At 45.4% G+C, this 20,518-nt stretch overlaps 1 protein-coding gene across 1 annotated transcript in view; it reads left to right on the top strand.

Annotated features, from left to right (window-relative positions):
* The window catches only part of PLXNC1 (plexin C1), a 158,145-nt gene that overhangs the window by 101,356 nt on the left and 36,271 nt on the right, over positions 1-20,518 (top strand). The window contains exons 14-21 of the mRNA XM_014548340.1: positions 3-188; positions 2,958-3,060; positions 6,126-6,230; positions 6,548-6,651; positions 9,491-9,529; positions 9,755-9,879; positions 11,097-11,295; positions 16,742-16,888. Of these exons, the coding sequence (XP_014403826.1) occupies positions 3-188; positions 2,958-3,060; positions 6,126-6,230; positions 6,548-6,651; positions 9,491-9,529; positions 9,755-9,879; positions 11,097-11,295; positions 16,742-16,888 (1,008 nt within the window). The remainder of the gene's footprint in view (positions 1-2; positions 189-2,957; positions 3,061-6,125; positions 6,231-6,547; positions 6,652-9,490; positions 9,530-9,754; positions 9,880-11,096; positions 11,296-16,741; positions 16,889-20,518) is intronic.

Here is a 20,518-nt window from a genome sequence, read left to right as displayed (position 1 = left end):
AGAAAGAAAATGACAACTTCAACATTTCCAAGAAAGACATTGAAATTACTCTCTTCCATGGGGAAAATAAGCAGTTAAATTGCAGCTTTGAAAACATTACTCGAAATCAAGATCTCACCACCATCCTCTGCAAAATTAAAGGCATCAGAGCTGCAAGCAGCATTGCCTCCTCGTCCAAGAAAGTTCACGTAGGTCACCTGACCGCCCTGCATGCTGCCTTATTTGGGGGAACTCCTTGGCTGAACCAGAATGGAATCTTTCTTGATTCTTCAGATCTTCACTTTAAATAGAAGATGAACAAAGCTGGTATTGCAAGCCCCGGCATAATCCCTCCGAAATAGCTGCCAGAACTCTTCCCCGCGCCTATTTGAATGTCGGAGCGGTGAACACACCATTGTCTACACTGCTAATGAGTCTTGATAGCTTTTGTTCTAGCCATACGTTGAGACTGTAGCATCTGCAAACAGAATCTCCACACCCCTTGACGGATGAGCTGTCATTCTTTTCCCAAATGCAGAGATGACAGTCTCAGCAGAACCCCAGAGTGGGGGCCTCTCTAGCCCACTCAGAGGAGCATTCAGGTCTCATGGAGGCCAGATCCTCTCTGGGTGGTGGCTGCTTCCTCCACCATGAAGTCATACTCGCTGTGATTAATCTTTTCCCAGCCATGTTTGAGGGCCCCATCCCTGGTATATTTATGTCCCCCAATAAAGATGTGAGGCCATGGGGAAGGGAAACATATTAGAAGTCTCCCTTTATAGTGTTTATGCCATATGAGGCTCTGCACAGTCTATAACAGGAAAAAAATGCTTTATGACCTATAGTCATAAATAATTGGATAAAGGACAGGAAAAAAAGAACTTCAGACTGGAAGGCAAAACAAAAATATGTTCATGTCCCAGCTGCACCAGCTAATAGCCGTGTGGCCTTAGATGAGTCACTTAGCTTCGCCGGGCCTCCCTTTGTCATCTGTTGGATGTAACGATGGTAATAATCGTCATCAAATCAATAACAACTGCTAAACTCACTAGTGCTCCCCTATGTCCAGTTAGCTGAGAAGAGCAAATGCTAGCATTCTCCATTATTCATGAAATAGTTCCTGAGTGCCACACTGTGCTGTGGACAGCAGAGGAGACGAGACAAAAGCACTCTCCTTTATGGAGGTTACCTAAAGAGATACAGAGCAAAGAAAAGAAAATTGTGTTAGATGGCCTGGCCGGGTGGTTGAGTGTCGTCCCGTACACCAAAAGGTCAGGGCACATACCTGGGTTGTGGGTTTGATTCTCTTCTTTCCTCCTCCTCCTCCTCCTCCTCCTTCTTCTTCTTCCCTCCTTCCTCTTCCTTCCTTCCTCAATTTAAAATATTTTTTTACCTCCTCCTCCTCCTCCTCCTCCTCCTTCTTCTTCCCTCCTTCCTCTTCCCTCCTTCCTCAATTTAAAATATTTTTTAAAAAGTGTTAGATGCTGGTAATTATTATGGAGAAAGATGAAGCAGGGAGGGGACTAGGAACATGAGGGCAGTGCCTTCAGTTCTTGATGGTGGGAAGAAAAGTTCTCCCTATAAAGATGCCATTTGAGTAAGGAGCTCAAGAAGGAGAGGAATGAGCCGTGGGCTACCTGCAGTAGAGTGAGCAAGATGAAGGGAGCGAGAGGTTGCAAAAGGCCCTGAGTCGGAAGCCTGCCTGGTGCATTTGAGGAGGAACAAGAAGGCCAGTGGGGCTAGAGTGGAGGGAGCAAGGGGAATGTTCTGAGGGAGCTGGAGAGTGAATGGTGGGAGCCAAGAGAGCTGACACTAAAGGGCTTTAAGCAGGAGTGCCATGAGCTGACTTACTTAAATTATAGAGCACAGGTAGCCATGACGATGCTATAGTTTAAAGACGAAGAACGTGAGGATGGGATGGTTGATAACTATTTCACGCTCCTGCAGCTGGTAAGGAGAGCAGGGGGCAAGGCTGGGTCTTAGGACCTGGGCTCTCTTTTGGGGTCCAGAATCTGTGCTCTGGCACTTTGCTCAGATGCTTCCAGAGGGACTGCCCTGGCTCCAGGGGTGGAAATGTGCCTGAATATGTGTGTGTGTGTGTGTGTGTGTGTGTGTGTGTGTGTGTGTGTGTGTTGATGCAAAACTAAGGCTTGATAGTGAGTTTTTTCCTCTAAAAGTTGTACAGAATTTTTATAACCAAAAACTAAAATTGGTAAAAGCCCTCAGGGATCATCTAGGAAGAATTGCCAAACTGGGTTTTGCTTCATTTAAAATAGGCCTGACCATGCCGAAACCGGTTTGGCTCAGTGGATAGAGCGTCGGCCTGCGAACTGAAAGGTCCCAGGTTCGATTCCGGTCAAGGGCATGTACCTGGGTTGCGGGCACATCCCCAGTGGGAGATGTGCAGGAGGCAGCTGATCGATGTTTCTCTCCCATCGATGTTTCTAACTATCTATCTCTCTCCCTTCCTCTCTGTAAAAAATCAATAAAAATATATTTTAAAAAAAAATAGGCCTGACCAGAAAATGAAAGATGTAGAAAATATGAAAGTCTGTTGTTTCCTTGGTCAAAGGGTAAGGGGCTTCTCACCTTCAAGTTTTCACCTCTTTAAACCCCCAGCGCAAAAAGGACCTGTGATCTCACCTCTCCCCGCCCTTCACTTTGTTTGTAGAGATTGTTTATGCTCCTTAAGGTAGAGTGGGCTTAGTTGACACGATGCTTTTGGCTTCCTTGGTATCTGCAGATCTAAAATCTCCAGGTCTAACCTAGGACACCTCAAATGATATATCTAGAAACCAAGGCACAGAGAATGTTCTTCATTGGCTCAAGGTCACAGAGCTAATCTGTTCCAGAATGGGACTTGAACTCAGATATCTCACTTAGCTTCCATCTCTTTCTGTATCTTGGGGGAAACCACGTGGGGGGAGAAAATTGGTACCAAACTCCATTGGGTCTGATGACTCTCCTTGTTCCATTAGGTCAAACTGGGAAACTTGGAGCTCGATGTCGAGAAGGAATCAGTTGCTTCCCCTCTGTACTTTCTGATTGGCCTTCCCATCTTGCTCGTCATCGTCATCTTTGGTAAGTGCCCGTTTAATTTTGTCAGAAAAATTATTCCCTGGGGCCTCTCTCCAGGCCGGCTTCAGCTTCCAGGGGCTGTTTGCTTCAGTTTACTATTAATGCACGAAAACCCAAATCACACTTCGGGATGGGAATAACAGCTTCATGTTGAGGGTTTCATGTTTAGGGTGCTTTACAGTTCTTGTAGAGAGAGACAGAGACAGTGTAGCATCTAAGAGGGGGAATTTATAAAAAGAAACCCCCCTGTGATGGGGCGCTTGAAGAAGAGGGTGCCAAAATGCAACAGAAAACAAAACATCCACTCATCTTAAAAATGAAAACTAAATCAAATAACCTTTGCTTGTAACCAAAGATCCCAGTTGGCTGAAAGGTAATGAAACAAACCAAGTTTCTCTACAGCCACAGGCCACTTATATTGTTCCTCTGTTTTTTTCCTTAATGTTTCTAAACGTCCCTGGAGAAATAAAGTTGAGCCGCAAATATAGAAAGAAACCACAGATCCACAGTGAGCTGCATAAGCCGAACTTGCAGAGATCACACGGTGGTCTACAGTGAAACACCGTGTCTGGATATTGCTTCTTTCCCCACTTCATCTTGCTTCTATCTATGCTGTGCAGGCAGCAAACCAAACAGGTTTAATGCTGGGCTCATTCCCTGCTCTGCCATTTACTAGCTGTATGACCTTAGGTCCGTTCCTAAGGTTAGACCTTAGCATCTCTGTTTCCAGTTGCCTTACAGTCAAAGGGCCTACCTTGTTGTGATATGGAGAGGATTAAAAGAAGTAACTCACAGAAAGCATTGAGACCATTTAGGGGGAAAAAAAGAATATTGAACAATTGTCAATTGTCATTATTTTATTCTAGAAAGTTTTTCTTCTTTTAATAAAAGTTTCATGATAAAAAAGACCTTGCTACCAGTAGATGGGAGTGAGGCTGGAGGAAACAAAATTAAATACAGTTTCTCCCTGGACCACTTTGCAGAGTCAACAGTCTTAACCGTAGCATGCATTGTACATCTTCAAGGAAGGGCGGGGCATGCAGTAATTCCCAAGTTGAATGCGGAACGCGTTCTTCCCAGGAGCATTACTCGGGACTTCTGTTCCCCAGGCTGCACTCTGGGCAGCACTGCTCACTGCGTGTAAAGGGAGCTAGTGGGCCACAGCCACTGAGCAGTGAGCTTTTCGTGGCTGTGATCGCCAGCGGAAGCCACAGTGGGATGCTCCGTGGGCGGCAGGCGAGGCCAGGTGTGTGAGTGCTTTCACTCAGGATGTGATTGAGGACTGAAGAGCAGACTCCCTGCGGCTGCGAGGACAGGGCCTCCGTGGAACCCTGGGAAGAGAGATGAGGGTTTAAAGGACTTTGCAGATACCAAGGAAGCCAAAAGCATTGTGTCAGCTTAAGCCCACTTTACCTTAAAGAGCATAAGCAATCTCTACAAGCAAAGTGAAGGGTGGGGAAAGGTGAGATCCCGGGTTCCTAGTAGGCCGCAACGTGGACGTGAATTTAGAATGAAACTTACCTACGGCGGCTTAACTGCAGCTGGTTCTCAGAATGGAGCCCAGCATTTAGAGTTTATAAGTCATCTTACTCGTGGCCAGCCCCGGATAGGACTTTAGTAAGCTACCATGCCCAATTCTGGATTCCAGATATGACATAGGGGTAGACAACTTGGGAAGAGCATAAAAAATACCTGAAATGATCATCGACAGGGCAAAAGAGGGTCCCTGTGAGAGGAGTTCATTCCCTGAGGCCAGTTAATCATACACATAAATCTTCCCCTCGCTGGGCTGAGGACCACCCACGACAAAGGACCAGGCCTGACCTCATCTTCTCTAGCCCCAGAGACGGCACAGTTATAAGCAACAGAACAGATACTCAATAAACACAAGGTAAATGGATGCAGAGATGGATGAGTGGACGTGTGAGGGAGCGAGTGTCTGGAAGGAGACATTAGCAACTATTAACAGAAAACCTTAGAAAGGCAATGCCTATGGTAAGTGGAAGTATGAAGTGCCACATTAGTTGTGGAGAAGAGTTCTTTTTTCTTCTTCTAAGAACACAAGAGGAAACAGACTTAAAATGAAAAGCAGCTCAGAACTAGAGCTCACAAACTAAATGGCTACAGGGACCAGGAACATAGATGAGTTAAGTGACCTGCGCAGAGCAATAGAGCGTAGTGGAGACTGTGGCAAAAACCCACTGAACATATGCCCTCTCTCAAGTGGTAGCGGCTACTCAGCTCCAGCAAACTGATGCTGTGGGGAAATTGGGATCCAATGATCCAGATCTTTCAAATTTTCAAGAGATTTTAAAAAACGGGAATCATCTAATTTAAAAATAGTGTACATCAAAATTTTTTTTAAAACGCTGTGTGGGCCAAACAAAGCACATCAGTTAGCCAGATTCAACCAGTAGGCAACCACCGTGGGATCGCCATGCTTGAATGAGCCTTGGAACATTTTAATAGTTGTGTAGATCTCACTTGTAAAATACAGTTCTGCTAGGAAAAGCAGGGCTGGGGTGGCTGGGCGGGCTGGGATGGCAGCATGAGATGACAAAGTCCTGGGAGTCCAAAATCCCAGAAGAAGTCTGGGGAATAATGTAAGTAGGACATTTGGCATCACAGTTCAAATGATCAGGGAAGCAACGCGGCTTACACAGGGGTGAGCAAAAGTATGGAAAATAATACAGTTGTTTGTATGGAAAGTAATACAATAATTAATGAATAATAATACAAGAATAAACTGTGTTTCACGTACTCACAACTGTAAGCCTCCTTTTGCCCACCCCTCTATTTCTCAAACACTAAAATACAAGCAAAGGTGATTTGATTTAGTCTTCATTTTTTAAGATGAGTGGATGTTTTGTTTTCTGTTGCATTTTGGCACCCTCTTCTTCAAGCGCCCCATCACAGGGGGGTTTCTTTTTATAAATTCCCCCTCTTAGATGCTACACTGTCTCTGTCTCTCTCTATAAGAACTGAGTCACCCAATGAAGGGTGACTTTCATTTTTCTTTTTGTTTTTTTAAGTTAACATGTCAATCTGATGCTGGGTCTCTGTGTCAGCAGTGGCCGTGGGGGTGACCAGACACAAGTCGAAAGAGCTGAGTCGCAAGCAGAGCCAACAACTGGAGCTGCTGGAGAGCGAGCTCCGGAAGGAGATCCGCGATGGTAGGCTCCGAAATTTCATTCTAGAAAAACAAGCCTTTTTGTATTGTCGTTTTTGGGTTGTTGCTGTTGTTTTTTACCCTTAAATGGAGGCGGCCATGGTGATGAGAAGTGTTTGTGTAATAAAAGACAACTGAACAGCAGGGTCTGGGCCTGACTTTGTGTCTTATTTCAGCTCCTCTCTGCAGCCAACCAAGTAATTATCTATTGTTTCTTCTCTAATGAAAACCAAGGTCAGACTTCGCATTAGACAAAGCAGCACAAGATTTTATCCACTGTTTGCCGAGTTAAAATATTGCTCTTGGGATTCTGTTTTGCAGGCTTTGCTGAGCTGCAGATGGATAAATTGGATGTGGTTGATAGTTTTGGAACTGTTCCCTTCCTTGACTACAAACATTTTGCTCTGAGAACTTTCTTCCCCGAGGTAAGAGCATTGATCATGTTCCTAAGGTTGAATCTTGAATAATAATGAAGGTGCTTGTTGCTATTGTTGAAACGGGTGTTTGCTTCCCAGACAGCTGCAGATGATGTGCTTGGTACAGAACAGTGGCTTAGGTTGGAGCAGAGCAGGGAGGCGGATAGTTATTAATTGGATTGATTAGGGCACAGAGCAGTGATGGGTCGCTGGCAATTACTCTTTGTCCAGTAACAAAAACCTCGGAGGGACAGAAGTTCAGAGTGATGATTTTTGCTTTATTTTACTACCCGTGTAGAACTGAATTTGTAGCGGGGAAGCGAGCTAGTTTATTTAAAAATCAATAAATTGTGGGCTGGCCAATTTGTTGTGTTTATCTGCATGATTTCCATTGCAGCCACTAGATTATTCACTATTACTTCTCAATTGGAAATGAAAAGTACTACCGGCCGAGAGGCAGGACAGGAGACATGTCTAGGAGAATTTGAGTTAATAACAGCCATTCTTAACAATGTAGAGTTTTTATGGTTCCCTTCAGTAGTTACTATTTAGCTAATCCGTAAGTAGCATCCTCATTTAGTAGCAGCAGCTGCACGCAATGATGGATTTGCTGTAGGACTCCAAGGGGTAGTCTACTCAACCCTTTGGGTTTCAATCTCACTTATGTTCTCACACCTCCATTCTCTCACCCACTCATGCGGCCTCCTTCATTTACCCTCCCAAGTCTTTGGGGAGGTACACTTATCCTCCTGTCATCACCCCCACATCCCAATACCCCAACTGCCCTTTTTGTCCAGAACTGGTGACCACCAAGAGGCCCAACCTCCAGAACACATAAATACCAATTAGCATGATTAAACCAAGATTTTTAAGCCAGAAATCTCTCCAGGCCAAAAGCAAGCTTCTATCCCTTCTCAGAAGCTTCTCTGCTACATTTGGCCAGAAGCCTAGAGTTCAGAAATCCAGACCCATGCCATAAGCAATTTCTAGTTTCTCTATAATTCTAGAAGTAGGCACCATGATGTGTGATGTTGTGTCTGGAGATTGGGATACTGCCATCAAACACCCACCATGTTTTTTGTGTAAGTCTTACTGTCGTAAATCAAGGAGGCTATAAATAAGACTTCAGCTTTTTGCATTATAAAGTATTTTTTAAACTTATCCTCCAAGAGTGCCAGCCGCCAAGACTTGCCATTTTGCCACCTCACCAATTTCTGCAGAAGAGCGCCTTGGAGGGAGGGAGCCCAGTGTCCTGAGTCAGGATGACGGCGCAGAGCCTCAGCCAAGCTTGCATTAGGAGTCCCACTTCCCAGCTCTCTGACATCCCCATTAAGAATTTAATACCAAGAAAATAACAGAGATTTCTATCATCAACATGAGTACTGTGTGGGCTTTTACAGTTAATGATTGCTCTTGAGTGCTGAAGAGAGTAATCTGTGGCCTGAAAAATAAATTTTCCTATCTTCTAAATTCAGTAATCAGGAGCAAGAGAGAGTGATGAATACAAAGAAGCACTGTTGCAACTGTTTAAAAAAGTCCCAGGAACAATTCTGTATTATCTTAGGACAGCGATTTTCAACGGGTATGCCGCAAGAATGTTTAAAACATGCAGTATCTGACTCTTCAGTCAGATTGGGCACTGACCTCTTTTCCCTTAGTCTGTCAAATAAAAAAATGACAACAGCCTACACAACAATAGCCAAGGTGGCATTTCCCTATTTAAGATCAAGAATCAATCTGTTTAAATTGCCCATCTACTTAAAGTTGACTCAGCAGAAGAATAGTAGGAAGTAGGAGATGCAAATCCAGAGTTTGATTTTTCTGCCTACTACCAAGGGAAAGTATGGCCAAAATGGTTAAGGTCTTCTTGCTTGGGCTAAAAAAATAAAGCAAAAATTATCTGCAGAAGAAGTTTAATAAGATAAATAGCCTAAAGTTCCAATTATTACCCCCCCAAAGAAGAAAGAACACTGAATGTTCTGGAGTTTATTTTTCAATCTGTTGACTCATTTAAAGTGTTATTCAGCATGCTTTTAAAATTTAATCATTTAATTCCAATAAGATTTATGATACATTAAAAAAAAGAAAATTCACGTTTAAAAGTTTATATCCTAGAGCTACATAGCATTGAGCATAAAGGTACTTTTAGAAAGCAGCAGGACAACAATACCGTGGTCTAGTTTGCTGTGAGTTAGTGATAAAAACAACAATAATAGCTGACATTGAGCACTTACTCTGCATTCCTTTATTTTATTTTCACACCAAGCCCACAAGTGGAATCACTGTTGTCCCCGTCTTACAGATGAGGAGAGTCTGGCACAGAGAGGTTCTGCAACCTGTCAACAGTGAGGTGACCAGTCTGTGATGAGCCAGGACTGGAAGCTCATTAGTTTGGCTCTAGATTCTACTTTTAACCACTCTCTTGAATAACCTTGGGCATTGAGACAATAGATACTACTAAGCTAAGACTTGCAAAAACTTGCGAACACAATTCTATATTTATGCTCAGAAGTTAAAGGGCATGAGGAGTGGTCTGCATATTTAACTACTACTTCTTTAACTGTGAGTCAATTCTTTTAAAGTGTGAGAGGCCTTCATCTACCAAAATCGGGACTGAGGCCATGATAATTCTTCTTCTTAGAGGTTTTCAGAATTCACTGGTGTCTCTTGAGAGCTGAATAATTATTTATTATGTATTAGAGACTATGCAGTGAGCATAAACCCAGGAGCTCTTCAGATTAGCAAATAGTGTCTCTGCTTTATTAAAACGAACTTGGGTATTATAACAAAAAGCACTATTAATTTCCTTTGGATGTTATGAATAATAAAAGTGTCTCCTTCCTCTCAGTCAGGTGGCTTCACACACATCTTCACTGAAGATATGCATGTAAGTCTATAAGTTTTCATTTCTAGCCCATGACTGCCTGACTTGCATAGTGTTATCATCATCATTGTCATCTCCATTATTACTTCGAATTTTTATTGTGGGTTTTTTTGGGATCATGAATTCAATATTAAATAATTCATTGTCTTGGAAAACCCATTGTGGATCTACTTTCTAACTTTAAGTTATTATATTCTATTATACTATAGTATACACTTTTTTTTCCAGAACAGAGATGCCAATGACAAGAATGAGAGACTCACAGCTTTGGATGCCCTCATTTGTAATAAAAGTTTCCTTGTTACTGTCATCCACACCCTTGAAAAACAGAAGAATTTTTCAGTGAAGGACAGGTACTAGTCAATTTGTTTATATTTTGAAAGCCATTAAGTAGAGAAAATAAAACCCGAGCTCCTTATTTTATTTCCACACACCACCTGGACTCGGCTCTTGACAGCAGGCTGCTTGGCTGGGCGGTCACGCTGCTGGGGAACCTCCATTTCAGATCACACCCCCCAACACAAATTCTATTCTAAAGATGTACACATGCAACCCTCTTCCCCAAAAAAAACCCTGCAAAACCCCAACACCAAGAAAAAACCATGAGTCCTGAATCAAAAAAGCAGAAGTGCTATTTTCTATTTTTAAAAACACCCTGAAATTTTGGGAAGACATTCACTTTTTGTTACCGCTCTAGTTTAAAGTTCAAGTGCTGAAAACACATAAAATGTGCTGAAGTTAACATTGGCGTGTGGTTTTCATGGATGGAGGATGAAGGTGGTTGAAACCCAGACATTGAACAAAAGCGCCCATGGACAGCACCCCATGGCCCCTCAGGCTTCGGTGGAAACTACCGTCTGTGTCACAGCTGATGGCTAAGCACATTACCGAGCTCTCTTTTTTCGTGTGTGTGTGTGTGTGTGTGTGTGTGTGTATGTGTGCTTTTTGTAATCTGTATATCTTTTTCTTTTATGCTTATATTGAGATTTAATTGCCATACAGCACTGTATAAGTTTAAGGTATACAGCATGATGATTTGACGTAAATATATGGCAAAATGATTACCACAATAAGTGTAGTTACTCTCGTATAGCTACAAAAATGCTTTTCCCCCTTGTGATGAGAACTCTTAGGATCTACTCTCTTAAAAGTTTTCAAATACACCACACAGCAGTGTTACCTATAGTCACCATGCCGTACATGACACCCCCAGGAAGTACTTATCTTAGAACTGGACATTTGTACCTTTTCACCCCCTTCAGTCCATTCCCCCCTCTCATCCCTTAACCTGCCTCTGGTAACCACAAATAATCTGATCTCTTTTGCTATAAATGAGGTCCCACGTATTTATCGTTCTCGGTCTGCCTTATTTCACTTGGCATGATGCCCTCAAGGTCCATTCAGTGGTTGCAAATGGCCAGATTTCATCCTTGTTCATGGCGGAATGGTATTCCAGTTCACATGTATATACATATACGTGTCACGTCTTCTTAGCCCATGCACCTGTTGAAGGATACTTAGGTTGTTTCCAGGTCTTGGCTATTGTGACCAAGGCTTTATTTTTAAACAGGTGTCTGTTTGCCTCCTTCTTAACCATCGCACTGCAAACCAAGCTGGTCTATCTGACCAGCATCCTGGAGGTACTGACCAGGGACCTGATGGAACAGTCCAGTAACATGCAGCCGAAACTCATGCTGAGGCGCACTGAGTCCGTGGTTGAAAAACTCCTCACAAACTGGATGTCCGTCTGCCTTTCTGGCTTCCTGCGGGTAAGTGTCACACCCCCCTCAGAAGGTCAGAGGTAAGACAATAGGCAGTTATTTTTAGCAGATGCCAATGTCTTTGCCAGGATAAGTCCTGAGCGCTCCATGGTGTTAGCATTCCCTCGCTTTTAGTCCTGGTGATCTGAGAAGGCGGCGGGTTCTGTACACTAAAAAGACTGTCTTACATCTCATCTCGAGCCTACCTTTTTACAAAGAGAAGAAAAGTATAGGTAAAGGATTTAGAATTCAGGGGAAAGGTTAGTCAGATAAAAGCTGCAGTTTGATGATTTTCTGAGCATCCCTTCATCTGACACTGGTGACTCTTTTTTTTTTAACTGTCTTTTTTAAAATATATTTTTATTGATTTCAGAGGGGAAGGGAGAGGGAGAGAGGGATAGAAACATCAATGATGAGAGAATCATTGATCAGCTGCCTCCTGCACATCCTCCATTGGGGACTGAGCCCGCAACCCAGGCATGTGCCCTGACTGGGAATCGCACCATGACCTCCTGGTTCATAGGTCGACGCTCAGCCGCTGGACCACACCAGCCGGGCTGTCAGGTGATTCTTGTTCTGCATCCTGGGTGGTGGACTTTCTCTCCTTGGGCCACAATGACTCAGGTACCATCTTGGTCGCTTGAGTACTTCTGGGGCACAAGGTCGCATTGCTTGCAGATCTTGAAGTCAGGGCAGGTCCAGTCATACATTCCAGTCCCTGGAGCAATAGCTTTCTACTTGCATCAATTACTAAGCCTGTTAACTATGCATCTAAACCTAAAAACATTTAACTTCTTGAGTTCCCCATCACTGGTCCTCACCAGGAACACACAGAGGGGGAAATAAAAATTGTTTTTGCTGTAACTGGCCTATGCAAATGTACATTCACTTAGAATTTCCTCAGGTAGGACTCTTCTCTTTTAAAAATTTTATTGTGGTAAGAACATGAGACCTACCCTCTTATCAGATTTTTAAGTGTTTTTATCTATAGGCATGATGTTGGACAATAGATGTCTAGAACATATCTTGCATAACTGAAATTTTATACCCACTGACTTTTTTTTAAATAAACTTTTTATTGTTGATCATATTACAGGTATCTCCCCTCTTACCCCCATCCCATTGACTTTTGAGCCCACCTCACTTCATTCATTAACAATCAGGGCCCAGTCAGCCCATTTAAGAAAATGTACTGAGTGGAGGGAATATTTCAGATACTGAAAAGAACACGCTATTCTTGGGGCCTCTGAAGCATCTGGGAAACACCATTTACCTACCAATGTGCTGTAAGCTAATTACACTCGTTCTAACCAGTCATCCCGTATTGAAGCAAGACCCCAAGGAGCCATCTGCCCTTTGAGTTCACTTTGTTGGAGTTACTGTAAGATCCTGGCTATAATCTAATTGAATCTTGAACTTTTTTCAAATACAAACTTCGTGCAGATTCCAGTGGTTTAGAGAGTGGGCCCTGGAGCCCACTGCTTGGTCCGAAATCAAGACTCCACCACTTACCAGAGGCCCCGGGCTGTCTGAGCTGAGGTTTTATAACCTGTGGCCCTGGAGGAAGAAGATCCAGGCCTGCTCTGAGGCGCGGATGAGAAAATGTGTGCAGTTGCTTAACACGTCAGTGCTGGTCATCATTATAGCTATTAACAGGAGGAGAGCGAGAGTGTTCTGCTGAACCAACCTCCCTTGGCCCTCGGAGGCCCCTGGTGCAGAGGGTTCTTATCCTTCTTTAATTTCAAATCACCCAGATTCCAGCAAAACTGCATAATTGTGCATTTGTAGCTCGTTTCAAAATCTAATTAAACTTTGAATAAGATACACTGCTATGCCACAGGTTTTAACAGTTCTACTTAAGTTTAGATCCAAAAGCAGCGCTTTAAATAGACTGTGCTTAGTTGAATGTTTAATGCAATCTTACAAATAGATGCACAACAATTTTTTTACCAACCCCTTCCTCTCCCAAGGCAATGCCCATTTATTAAGATTAATGAAATCTGCCTTCTTTTCTGTTTACTTGGTATAAATCATCACACGCTTTTGGGAGGTGTTGAGTGGCTATTTCTGGGGTGAATATTTTTTGCTTCCCACCAATCTAGTTTCTGCCACAACTGCCTCTAAACAGGACCCTTCTAAGCAGGACTCTTACTGAGTTCTCGGGACTTAGTCTTAAAAGGCAGATGGCTGCCCCACCACAATGCCACTGAACCAGAACTCTGAGCGGGGGCCCCATGATCCATGTTTTCTAAGCTCCTCCAGGTAATGCCACCTGCCCTACATTTGAGAACTCGGGGGTAGTGGAATGAGCACTGGACTAGGAGTCTTGGTTAGAAGCTGCAAGTTCAAGCGCTAAGTGCATCTCAGCCCCAGATAGCTGTGTGTCTCTGGGTATCTCGTGGTCACTGGTTTTAAATTCCTTTCCAGCTCTTTCTTCTGGGATCTTCCGATTCTAATTCTGGGCCCTCAAGGTTTGGTCGGTGTCTTGCTCTTGCTACTCGGACATTAAACGGATGAGGCATTTGGAAAATCTGGGCTCCAAGCCCTAAGGGCACCCTTGAGCAGAGGATTCTGGGTCAAGATTCCACAGTGCTGACTGAAGAGTATCTTGAACGCTTGGGGTGAGGGGGCGGGGTGCTCACTGGGAGGAAGTGGCATTGAGCCAGTGGGCGATACTTTTGTTTTCAGTAGAATAATTCCTTCTGCAAGGGAGGCCCCGACTCCCTCACCAGGTGCCCGAGGTGGTGTGGGACTCTGACGGCCTTAGTCCTCCTGCCTCACCCCACAAACATTTGTTGGCACCACTGGCTCTGTAACCTCAGGTAACTACCCCTGTGAACCTCCCAGGCTCTGGCAGCAAAGTAACAATAATATTAATTACTGCCATTTATTGAATGTGCCAGACATCATGCTGGGAGCTTTGCTCACCTTTTCTCATTTAAATCCCACGAGGTAGGTACCTTTATGACCATTTTGCACACGGGGATTTGGGGCACACAGCATAGATGTGTTTCCCCAGGCCCCACAGCTGGCATGCGACAGCCCCAGGGATTGGAGCTCTGAGCCACCGCTTACTGACTGCCTCCCCGGTGAGGCAGGGACCTTCCTACAGGCTTAGCCGAGGATTTAAGGATGGAAGGAGATCACAGATGCTGAAAGCCTCTGGCTCAGCCAGGGCCAGAGTCAGGTCTCACAGAAAAAGGACAGTGAAGGGGCCAAGCTTAGGTGCCAGCACAGGAGGGGACGGGGGTGGGGCTGTTGGGTGAGTAGGGCTCTGCCACAGGCCAGCTCCTGGGCCACTGTGTGCCCTGGTCTGACAAGATGCCTCTGCCCTCAGCAGGTATGACTAACCTAGACCTTGTGTTCAGAGGTGACAGAGAAACCGCAGGGCTCCATGGCTTCCTACGCCCGCCTCTGTGTCCCCTAAGGGGTGTTAACACAACAGATGCCAGGCCTTAGCTCTAGAGAGTCTGGTGTGTGGGTTTAAAGTAGGGCCCAGGCACCAGATTTTTTTACAAGAGCCCCCAGGAATTCTGCTGATGGGCATCCGGGTTATAACCATGTTTGTGAGCGGCCGTGTAAGACGAGATGCTACTTATCCCAGTCCAGCTGCCCCTGGAAGAATTCCTTTGAGTCCACACAGCCCAGGAGAGCCCACCTGGCCCCTGACTCCAGCCTTTGTGATCACCTTCAGCACCTCCCCAGGGCATTACCCCATCTCCTCTGTGGGCACCTCCAGCCCCTCACCCGGGCGCCACCCCGTCTCTGATGTGCTGGAGGAAAGGAGAAGCAGAGGTTCTAGGTCTGCGGTCAGGACATTACCCAAGAGGGCGAAGGGGAAGAGAAGAGAGCAGTGTGGTTGTGGACCACGAAATAAAGGAAGTTTCTCAAAGGAATTTAAATGCCGCGCACTAGTTCCAACCCTGTCTCCCCCTGGGGAATTTTTTAACATCCCACCTCTGTCCTACAGTAAGGAGGAGACTCAGGATGCTGCAGCAGGGGAGAGAGAAGGGATAACGGAGCCCACTGGCGTGTCGGGGGCAGAAGGGGCAAGAGGAAGCTCCGGGAGTGGGGAGGGCTCATGCCCTTGGAATAAGTCTAAAGCAGTGATTCTCAACCTTCTGGCCCTTTAAATACAGTTCCTCATGTTGTGACCCAACCATAAAATTACTTTCATTGCTACTTCATAACTGTAATGTTGCTACTGTTATGAATCGTAATGTAAATAACTGATATGCAGGATGGTCTTAGGCGACCCCTGTGAAAGGGTCGTTCGACCGCCAAAGGGGTCGCGACCCACAGGTTGAGAACCGCTGGTCTAAGGATGGGATGGGGTGGGGGGACCCAGGAGATTTAAAAGAAGCCTCAGTAAACATGTTCAAGGGAAAGCAGGAGAGCGGTCCATGGATGCTCCTTTCAAAGCCAGATGCAGTGGCCGGAAAGCTTGACCTCGTAAACTGGTCACGTGGCTGACCTTTCATCATCACAAAGGCAGTCTGACTTCCTGGGTCTGCCCTGCTCTTCCTCCCCCCCATATTCTGGTTAATGTCCGTTGCTCATAGAGGGTTTATTATTTAGCAAAGCCTGCAGCAGAGGCAGAATGAACAAGCTTCCACTTGGACTGCCCAGACTCCATTTGACCACAAAGTAGGTACAAATTTGAGGCATTTCAGTAACAGCAGGGCTGGCAGCCCCTGGTCCAGGAGAAAGTGCAGGTGGCAGAGTGTGGAGAAAGGAGCCATCAGGATGTTTGCAAAAGCCTTAGCGCTGGCAGTTGGCTCTGGTCCAGGGGAAGGTGGTGACACACTTGCGGCCCCGCCCAGCAAAGGTGCCAGGCGGGACTGCGCCCTGGGCTGGGACAGCCCGGGACTGGCCTGCAGGGGCTGCAGACAAGGCTGCCTGCTGTCTAACCGAAGGCCACTTCCCTCATGAAAAGCTGTTAACACCAAAAAGCATCCTTCTTGGCAAACGTCTAAAATGTCCTTATGTTTATTCTAGTTACCAAGGCTAATTACTGTGAATTTTTAAGAAGCCATTTATTTTCAGTTTTTCTCTTAAAAAACAGGCAATTAAATAGGAATGTGTACAAAGGTTAAACCTCCGCATCTACTGAGTGTTCTTAGGTGACAGCCAACTGACAAGCATAGGTCTGCACACAGGCATCAGCAGACAAGAGTGCTCCACCACCACACGCACTTCACGTGGCTGTCCACTGCCTGCGCGCATGCATGTGCACACGTGTGCGTGCGTGCGTGCGTGTGTGTGTGTGTGCACGCACACACGCACACTCTCAGTCCTAAGTGGAGGAGTATGTATTTCCTGGGAGTTTCCTTTGGTTGTTAGAAAACACTGCCTCCTGTCTCGTGTTGTACTGCCATAAACTGAAACTTTAATTCTTTGGAAAGTACAGTGGATTCCACAGAGAGCTAACTGTCACTTTTGTGTCTTTTCCAAGGAGACTGTTGGAGAGCCGTTCTATTTGTTGGTGACGACTTTAAACCAGAAAATAAACAAGGGTCCCGTAGATGTGATCACGTGCAAAGCCCTGTACACCCTTAACGAAGACTGGCTGCTGTGGCAGGTCCCGGAATTCAGCACTGTGGTATGTCCGTGCTGACGCTCCCATCCGGACTCGGGAATACGTCTGGCTGGGAATTGGAGGAGGTTAGGGGGTGGCGACTGGGGCGTCATTTAAAATGAACAGATATCATTCCTATTTCTGGGAGGTTTCACGTGTTTAGTCGATTAAAAACAGTAGTTGATAAAATATTAACATGTATTCACATAATAGATTTTAATTACTTTGGTTGGGGGAAAAAGTCTTGTAATGATGCCTGGGGTACTCATCAATTTCCAAAGATTTTAATATCAGGATTGCTTATAGCTTTCAGCATCGTCAAAGGAAATGCAAAGTACTCCCCATTCAGCACTTATAATTGCCATCAGAATTTCTCAAACAGCTCTGCTCTGCAAAACAATGTGTGAAGATATATTTCAGCCAAATTGAGGCCGTCTTCTTTTAGAACCATAACACAAGACAAATTCCACTGCGTTCCCCATGCAACATGATGGCCTTACTTTATTTTCTTGGATTATTTACAAATGTTTGGTGTCATGCACTTAATGTTCTGTGATCTCATAGTTATTTTTGGAGGAAAGCTGCAAATCACTGCAGGAAGATGAGTGCCTGGCTGCTGGGGGGGGTTGCCCATCTGTGAACTTCCTTTTCACCCGTCCCCGCCCCACCCACCCCCTTCCCTTCCTAAAGGGAGAGGGACTAGTTTCTTGCACATACAGAAATTTTAGAGAATCAAGCATGGCAAGTATCTCCGAAATTACTTAGGAATATTCTGTACTTTTCTGTTCATAGAGACTTGGGAAAGAGATTGCTGTGTTTTGGTTTGATCATTAGCCGTACGGAGACTCTGGGCTGCTTCACAATCTTGTTAGTGGAGAAGCAGGAAAAAGTTACTGTGAGGTTTTGGAATCGCTCAGTGAGGGGCTGAGTCTCCTGTGGCTTTGCTCTGCATGGTGAGCACAGCGGTGTCATCCTGGAAGAATTCATCCCCTAATTGGACAAGGCTCCACGTTGCTGTAGACTGAGTTATGGTTATGTTCTCTGGTGGGAGAATAGCCCACAGATCAGCTGTTTCGAGTTCTCGGTCACTGGAAGATATAGCTCACCCTCCACTGAAGATGGCACCATGTGCACCCAACCGCCACCCACAAGGCGGGAAGCTCAGCAGAAAGTCGAGGGTTCTGTTTTCTGTTTATACACCCTCTGCATGGGAGAGGCAGTGAGGTGCAGTGGTTCTCAAGCTTTAGTATGCATTAGAACCATCTAGAGCAGTGGTTCTCAACCTTGGCTGCACATTAGAATCACCTGGGAATCTTTTTAAAATCCTGATTTCTGGGCCTCACCCTCCGGAAATTCTGTTTCTTTGTTACTAATGTTGTGGCCCCACTCCATAATAAAGAAACAGAATTTCTGGAGGATGAGGCCCAGAAATCAGGATTTTAAAAAGATTCCCAGGTGATTCTAATGTGCAGCCAAGGTTGAGAACCACTGAGGTAGACCAATGCCTGGGTCTTTCCTTGGGACTGATTATATCAGAGTCTCTGGGGATGGAGGACCCCACAGGCATCTTGGAGATCAGAAGATGAGCTTTGATCCGGGCCTGTTGTCTCTGCTTCCACCGATCCTGAGTTTGTCTTCACACCCAGGGCCTTGGTCCTAAACCAGAAGATGTTTGTGCTTTTACTTTGAAACATTTCAGAAGCCCCGCAGGTTCCCGGAGAGGCATACTTGCAAGTGAATATAGGTCAGGAAATCCAGCAGTAATTGACTGTCATGAAAACATGAACCCCAACAGGAAGGCGAGGAAAGAAGATGGGGTTGGGAGTGGGTGCCTGAAGCAGCTTTTGAGATTTGAGTCCCTTTTAATGCTTTACATCTGAACACTTTTTCCTTTCATTTTGAAACATTATTTATTTCACAATCAATTAAAACCATGTTTCTGATTTTTTAACACTCAACTCATCATCAAAATGTTTCCTGATGTTGAAGAAATTCGTATCGACTCTTGGGTTCTTTTCCCTTTATCGTCCCTGGGAAAAAGACTAAGGGAAAATTATGATTTTAGATATCCACGTAAATCTTCCTTTTCAAATAGGGATTTGCCATCAGATGTCTAGAGTTGAAGCTGGAAAGGGATGGGCCACTTCTTTCTAGGGGCCTTGCCTTTGACCGTGAACACGAGTGCCTTTTATTGGCTCTGCCCAGCCTCTCTTTCATGGGGGACGATTGTACTAGACGCTCCTGAGAAATCACTTGATCTGGTCTATGCTTGTGTGACAAAATGTTAGCAAAAGGTCAATATAAAAAATTTAAAGTTTTTCATTTCCTTTCAGGCACGTTCCCCAGCTTTAACCATCATCTCTCTCTGCTCCCTCCTCCCCTCGTTCTCACTTTAACCCCCCTCCCTGGCGGGCACACCCAGTGGTTTGAAGTCTTGATTTTCTCAGTTTGCCCGAGGTGGTTGAAGTAATTGAAAACCAAAGTGTGCTGAGCACACTGGGGTGAGTGTGTGTGTAAATTCCCTTCAGGGAGAACAGTCAGAGGGACCCGGAGCAGCCCCTGGCCACGTGCAGCGCCGGCTGGTGCCAGGGCACAGACACGTGGAAAGGAGGCCCCGAACTCTTACTTGGCTAAATGCTCAGAAACACAGCGCCTCATATAACAACCTAAACATGAGGTTTCACACCTCTAAGATTAGGATGTGTTCTCCCTGAGGTGTGGGGTGTTTTCTAGAACATAGAGACACCCTGCCAGTTTCTTCTACATGAAATCATTGTACTAACAAATGGGCTCCGGGAAATAATTCTTTGTTCCCTGCATCCTGGGAGGAAAACGCCTCTGTCTTTCCTCAAATCTAAGAAAAGGCTCTGGTCACACTCACTCTGGTGCCATCAGAAGCCGTCCTGCTCTACCAGGGCTGGTGGTCAGTGAGGTTGCCCGGCCTCCGCAGGCTGGCATCCGCGGAGGTTAGCAGCCTCGGGACTGGAGTCTTCCTCTGCTACCCAGGGATTCGGATTCGACAGCTGGAAGAGGAACAAACCCTGCTGCTCCGTGGCTTTCCCTGCTTCGCGAAGTGTTAGGCACGTCAGCTGTTGTTGCTGAAGCAGCCTGGGCCCTGAGCGCGCTGTCACAGGGATGGGGCCCTGAGCGCGCTGTCACAGGGATGGGGCCCTGAGCGCGCTGTCACAGGGATGCACGCCAAGCAGATCGCCTGGAACTTCGGGACAGCAAGTGAAGACTTGAGGAGTTGGGTTCCAGGAAAGTGTGCCACAGGGGAGAAATGAGGAAGAGATGAGGAAAGCCAGTAACTCGTGGCAAGTGTGCTGAATTAGCAAGCGAAGGTTGACTTGTAATCAAAGTTAGGCGAGAAAGTGTCTTTTGAACTCTTATGCCCAGGCAGTGAGCCTGCCAGTGGCTGCTGCGGAGAGATAGCATCTTCCCAGCCTGGCAGCGGCGCTCCACACACACCACCGCCTCCTTCTCGGCTCTGCGAGCGGGTCTTTAAGATTATTAGAAGTTCTTGAGAAAGCACAGACACATGCCTGCAGAAATCTTAATGCCTCGACCATGATTTATTTTATTTATTTATTTTAAAAAATATATATTTTATTGATTTTTTTACAGAGAGGAAGGAAGAGGGATAGTTAGAAACAT

The sequence above is a fragment of the Myotis brandtii genome, unplaced genomic scaffold (assembly GCF_000412655.1).
Source record: "Myotis brandtii unplaced genomic scaffold, ASM41265v1 scaffold504, whole genome shotgun sequence".
Lineage (NCBI taxonomy): Eukaryota > Metazoa > Chordata > Mammalia > Chiroptera > Vespertilionidae > Myotis > Myotis brandtii.
This window is presented reverse-complemented; position numbering and strand designations above follow the sequence as displayed.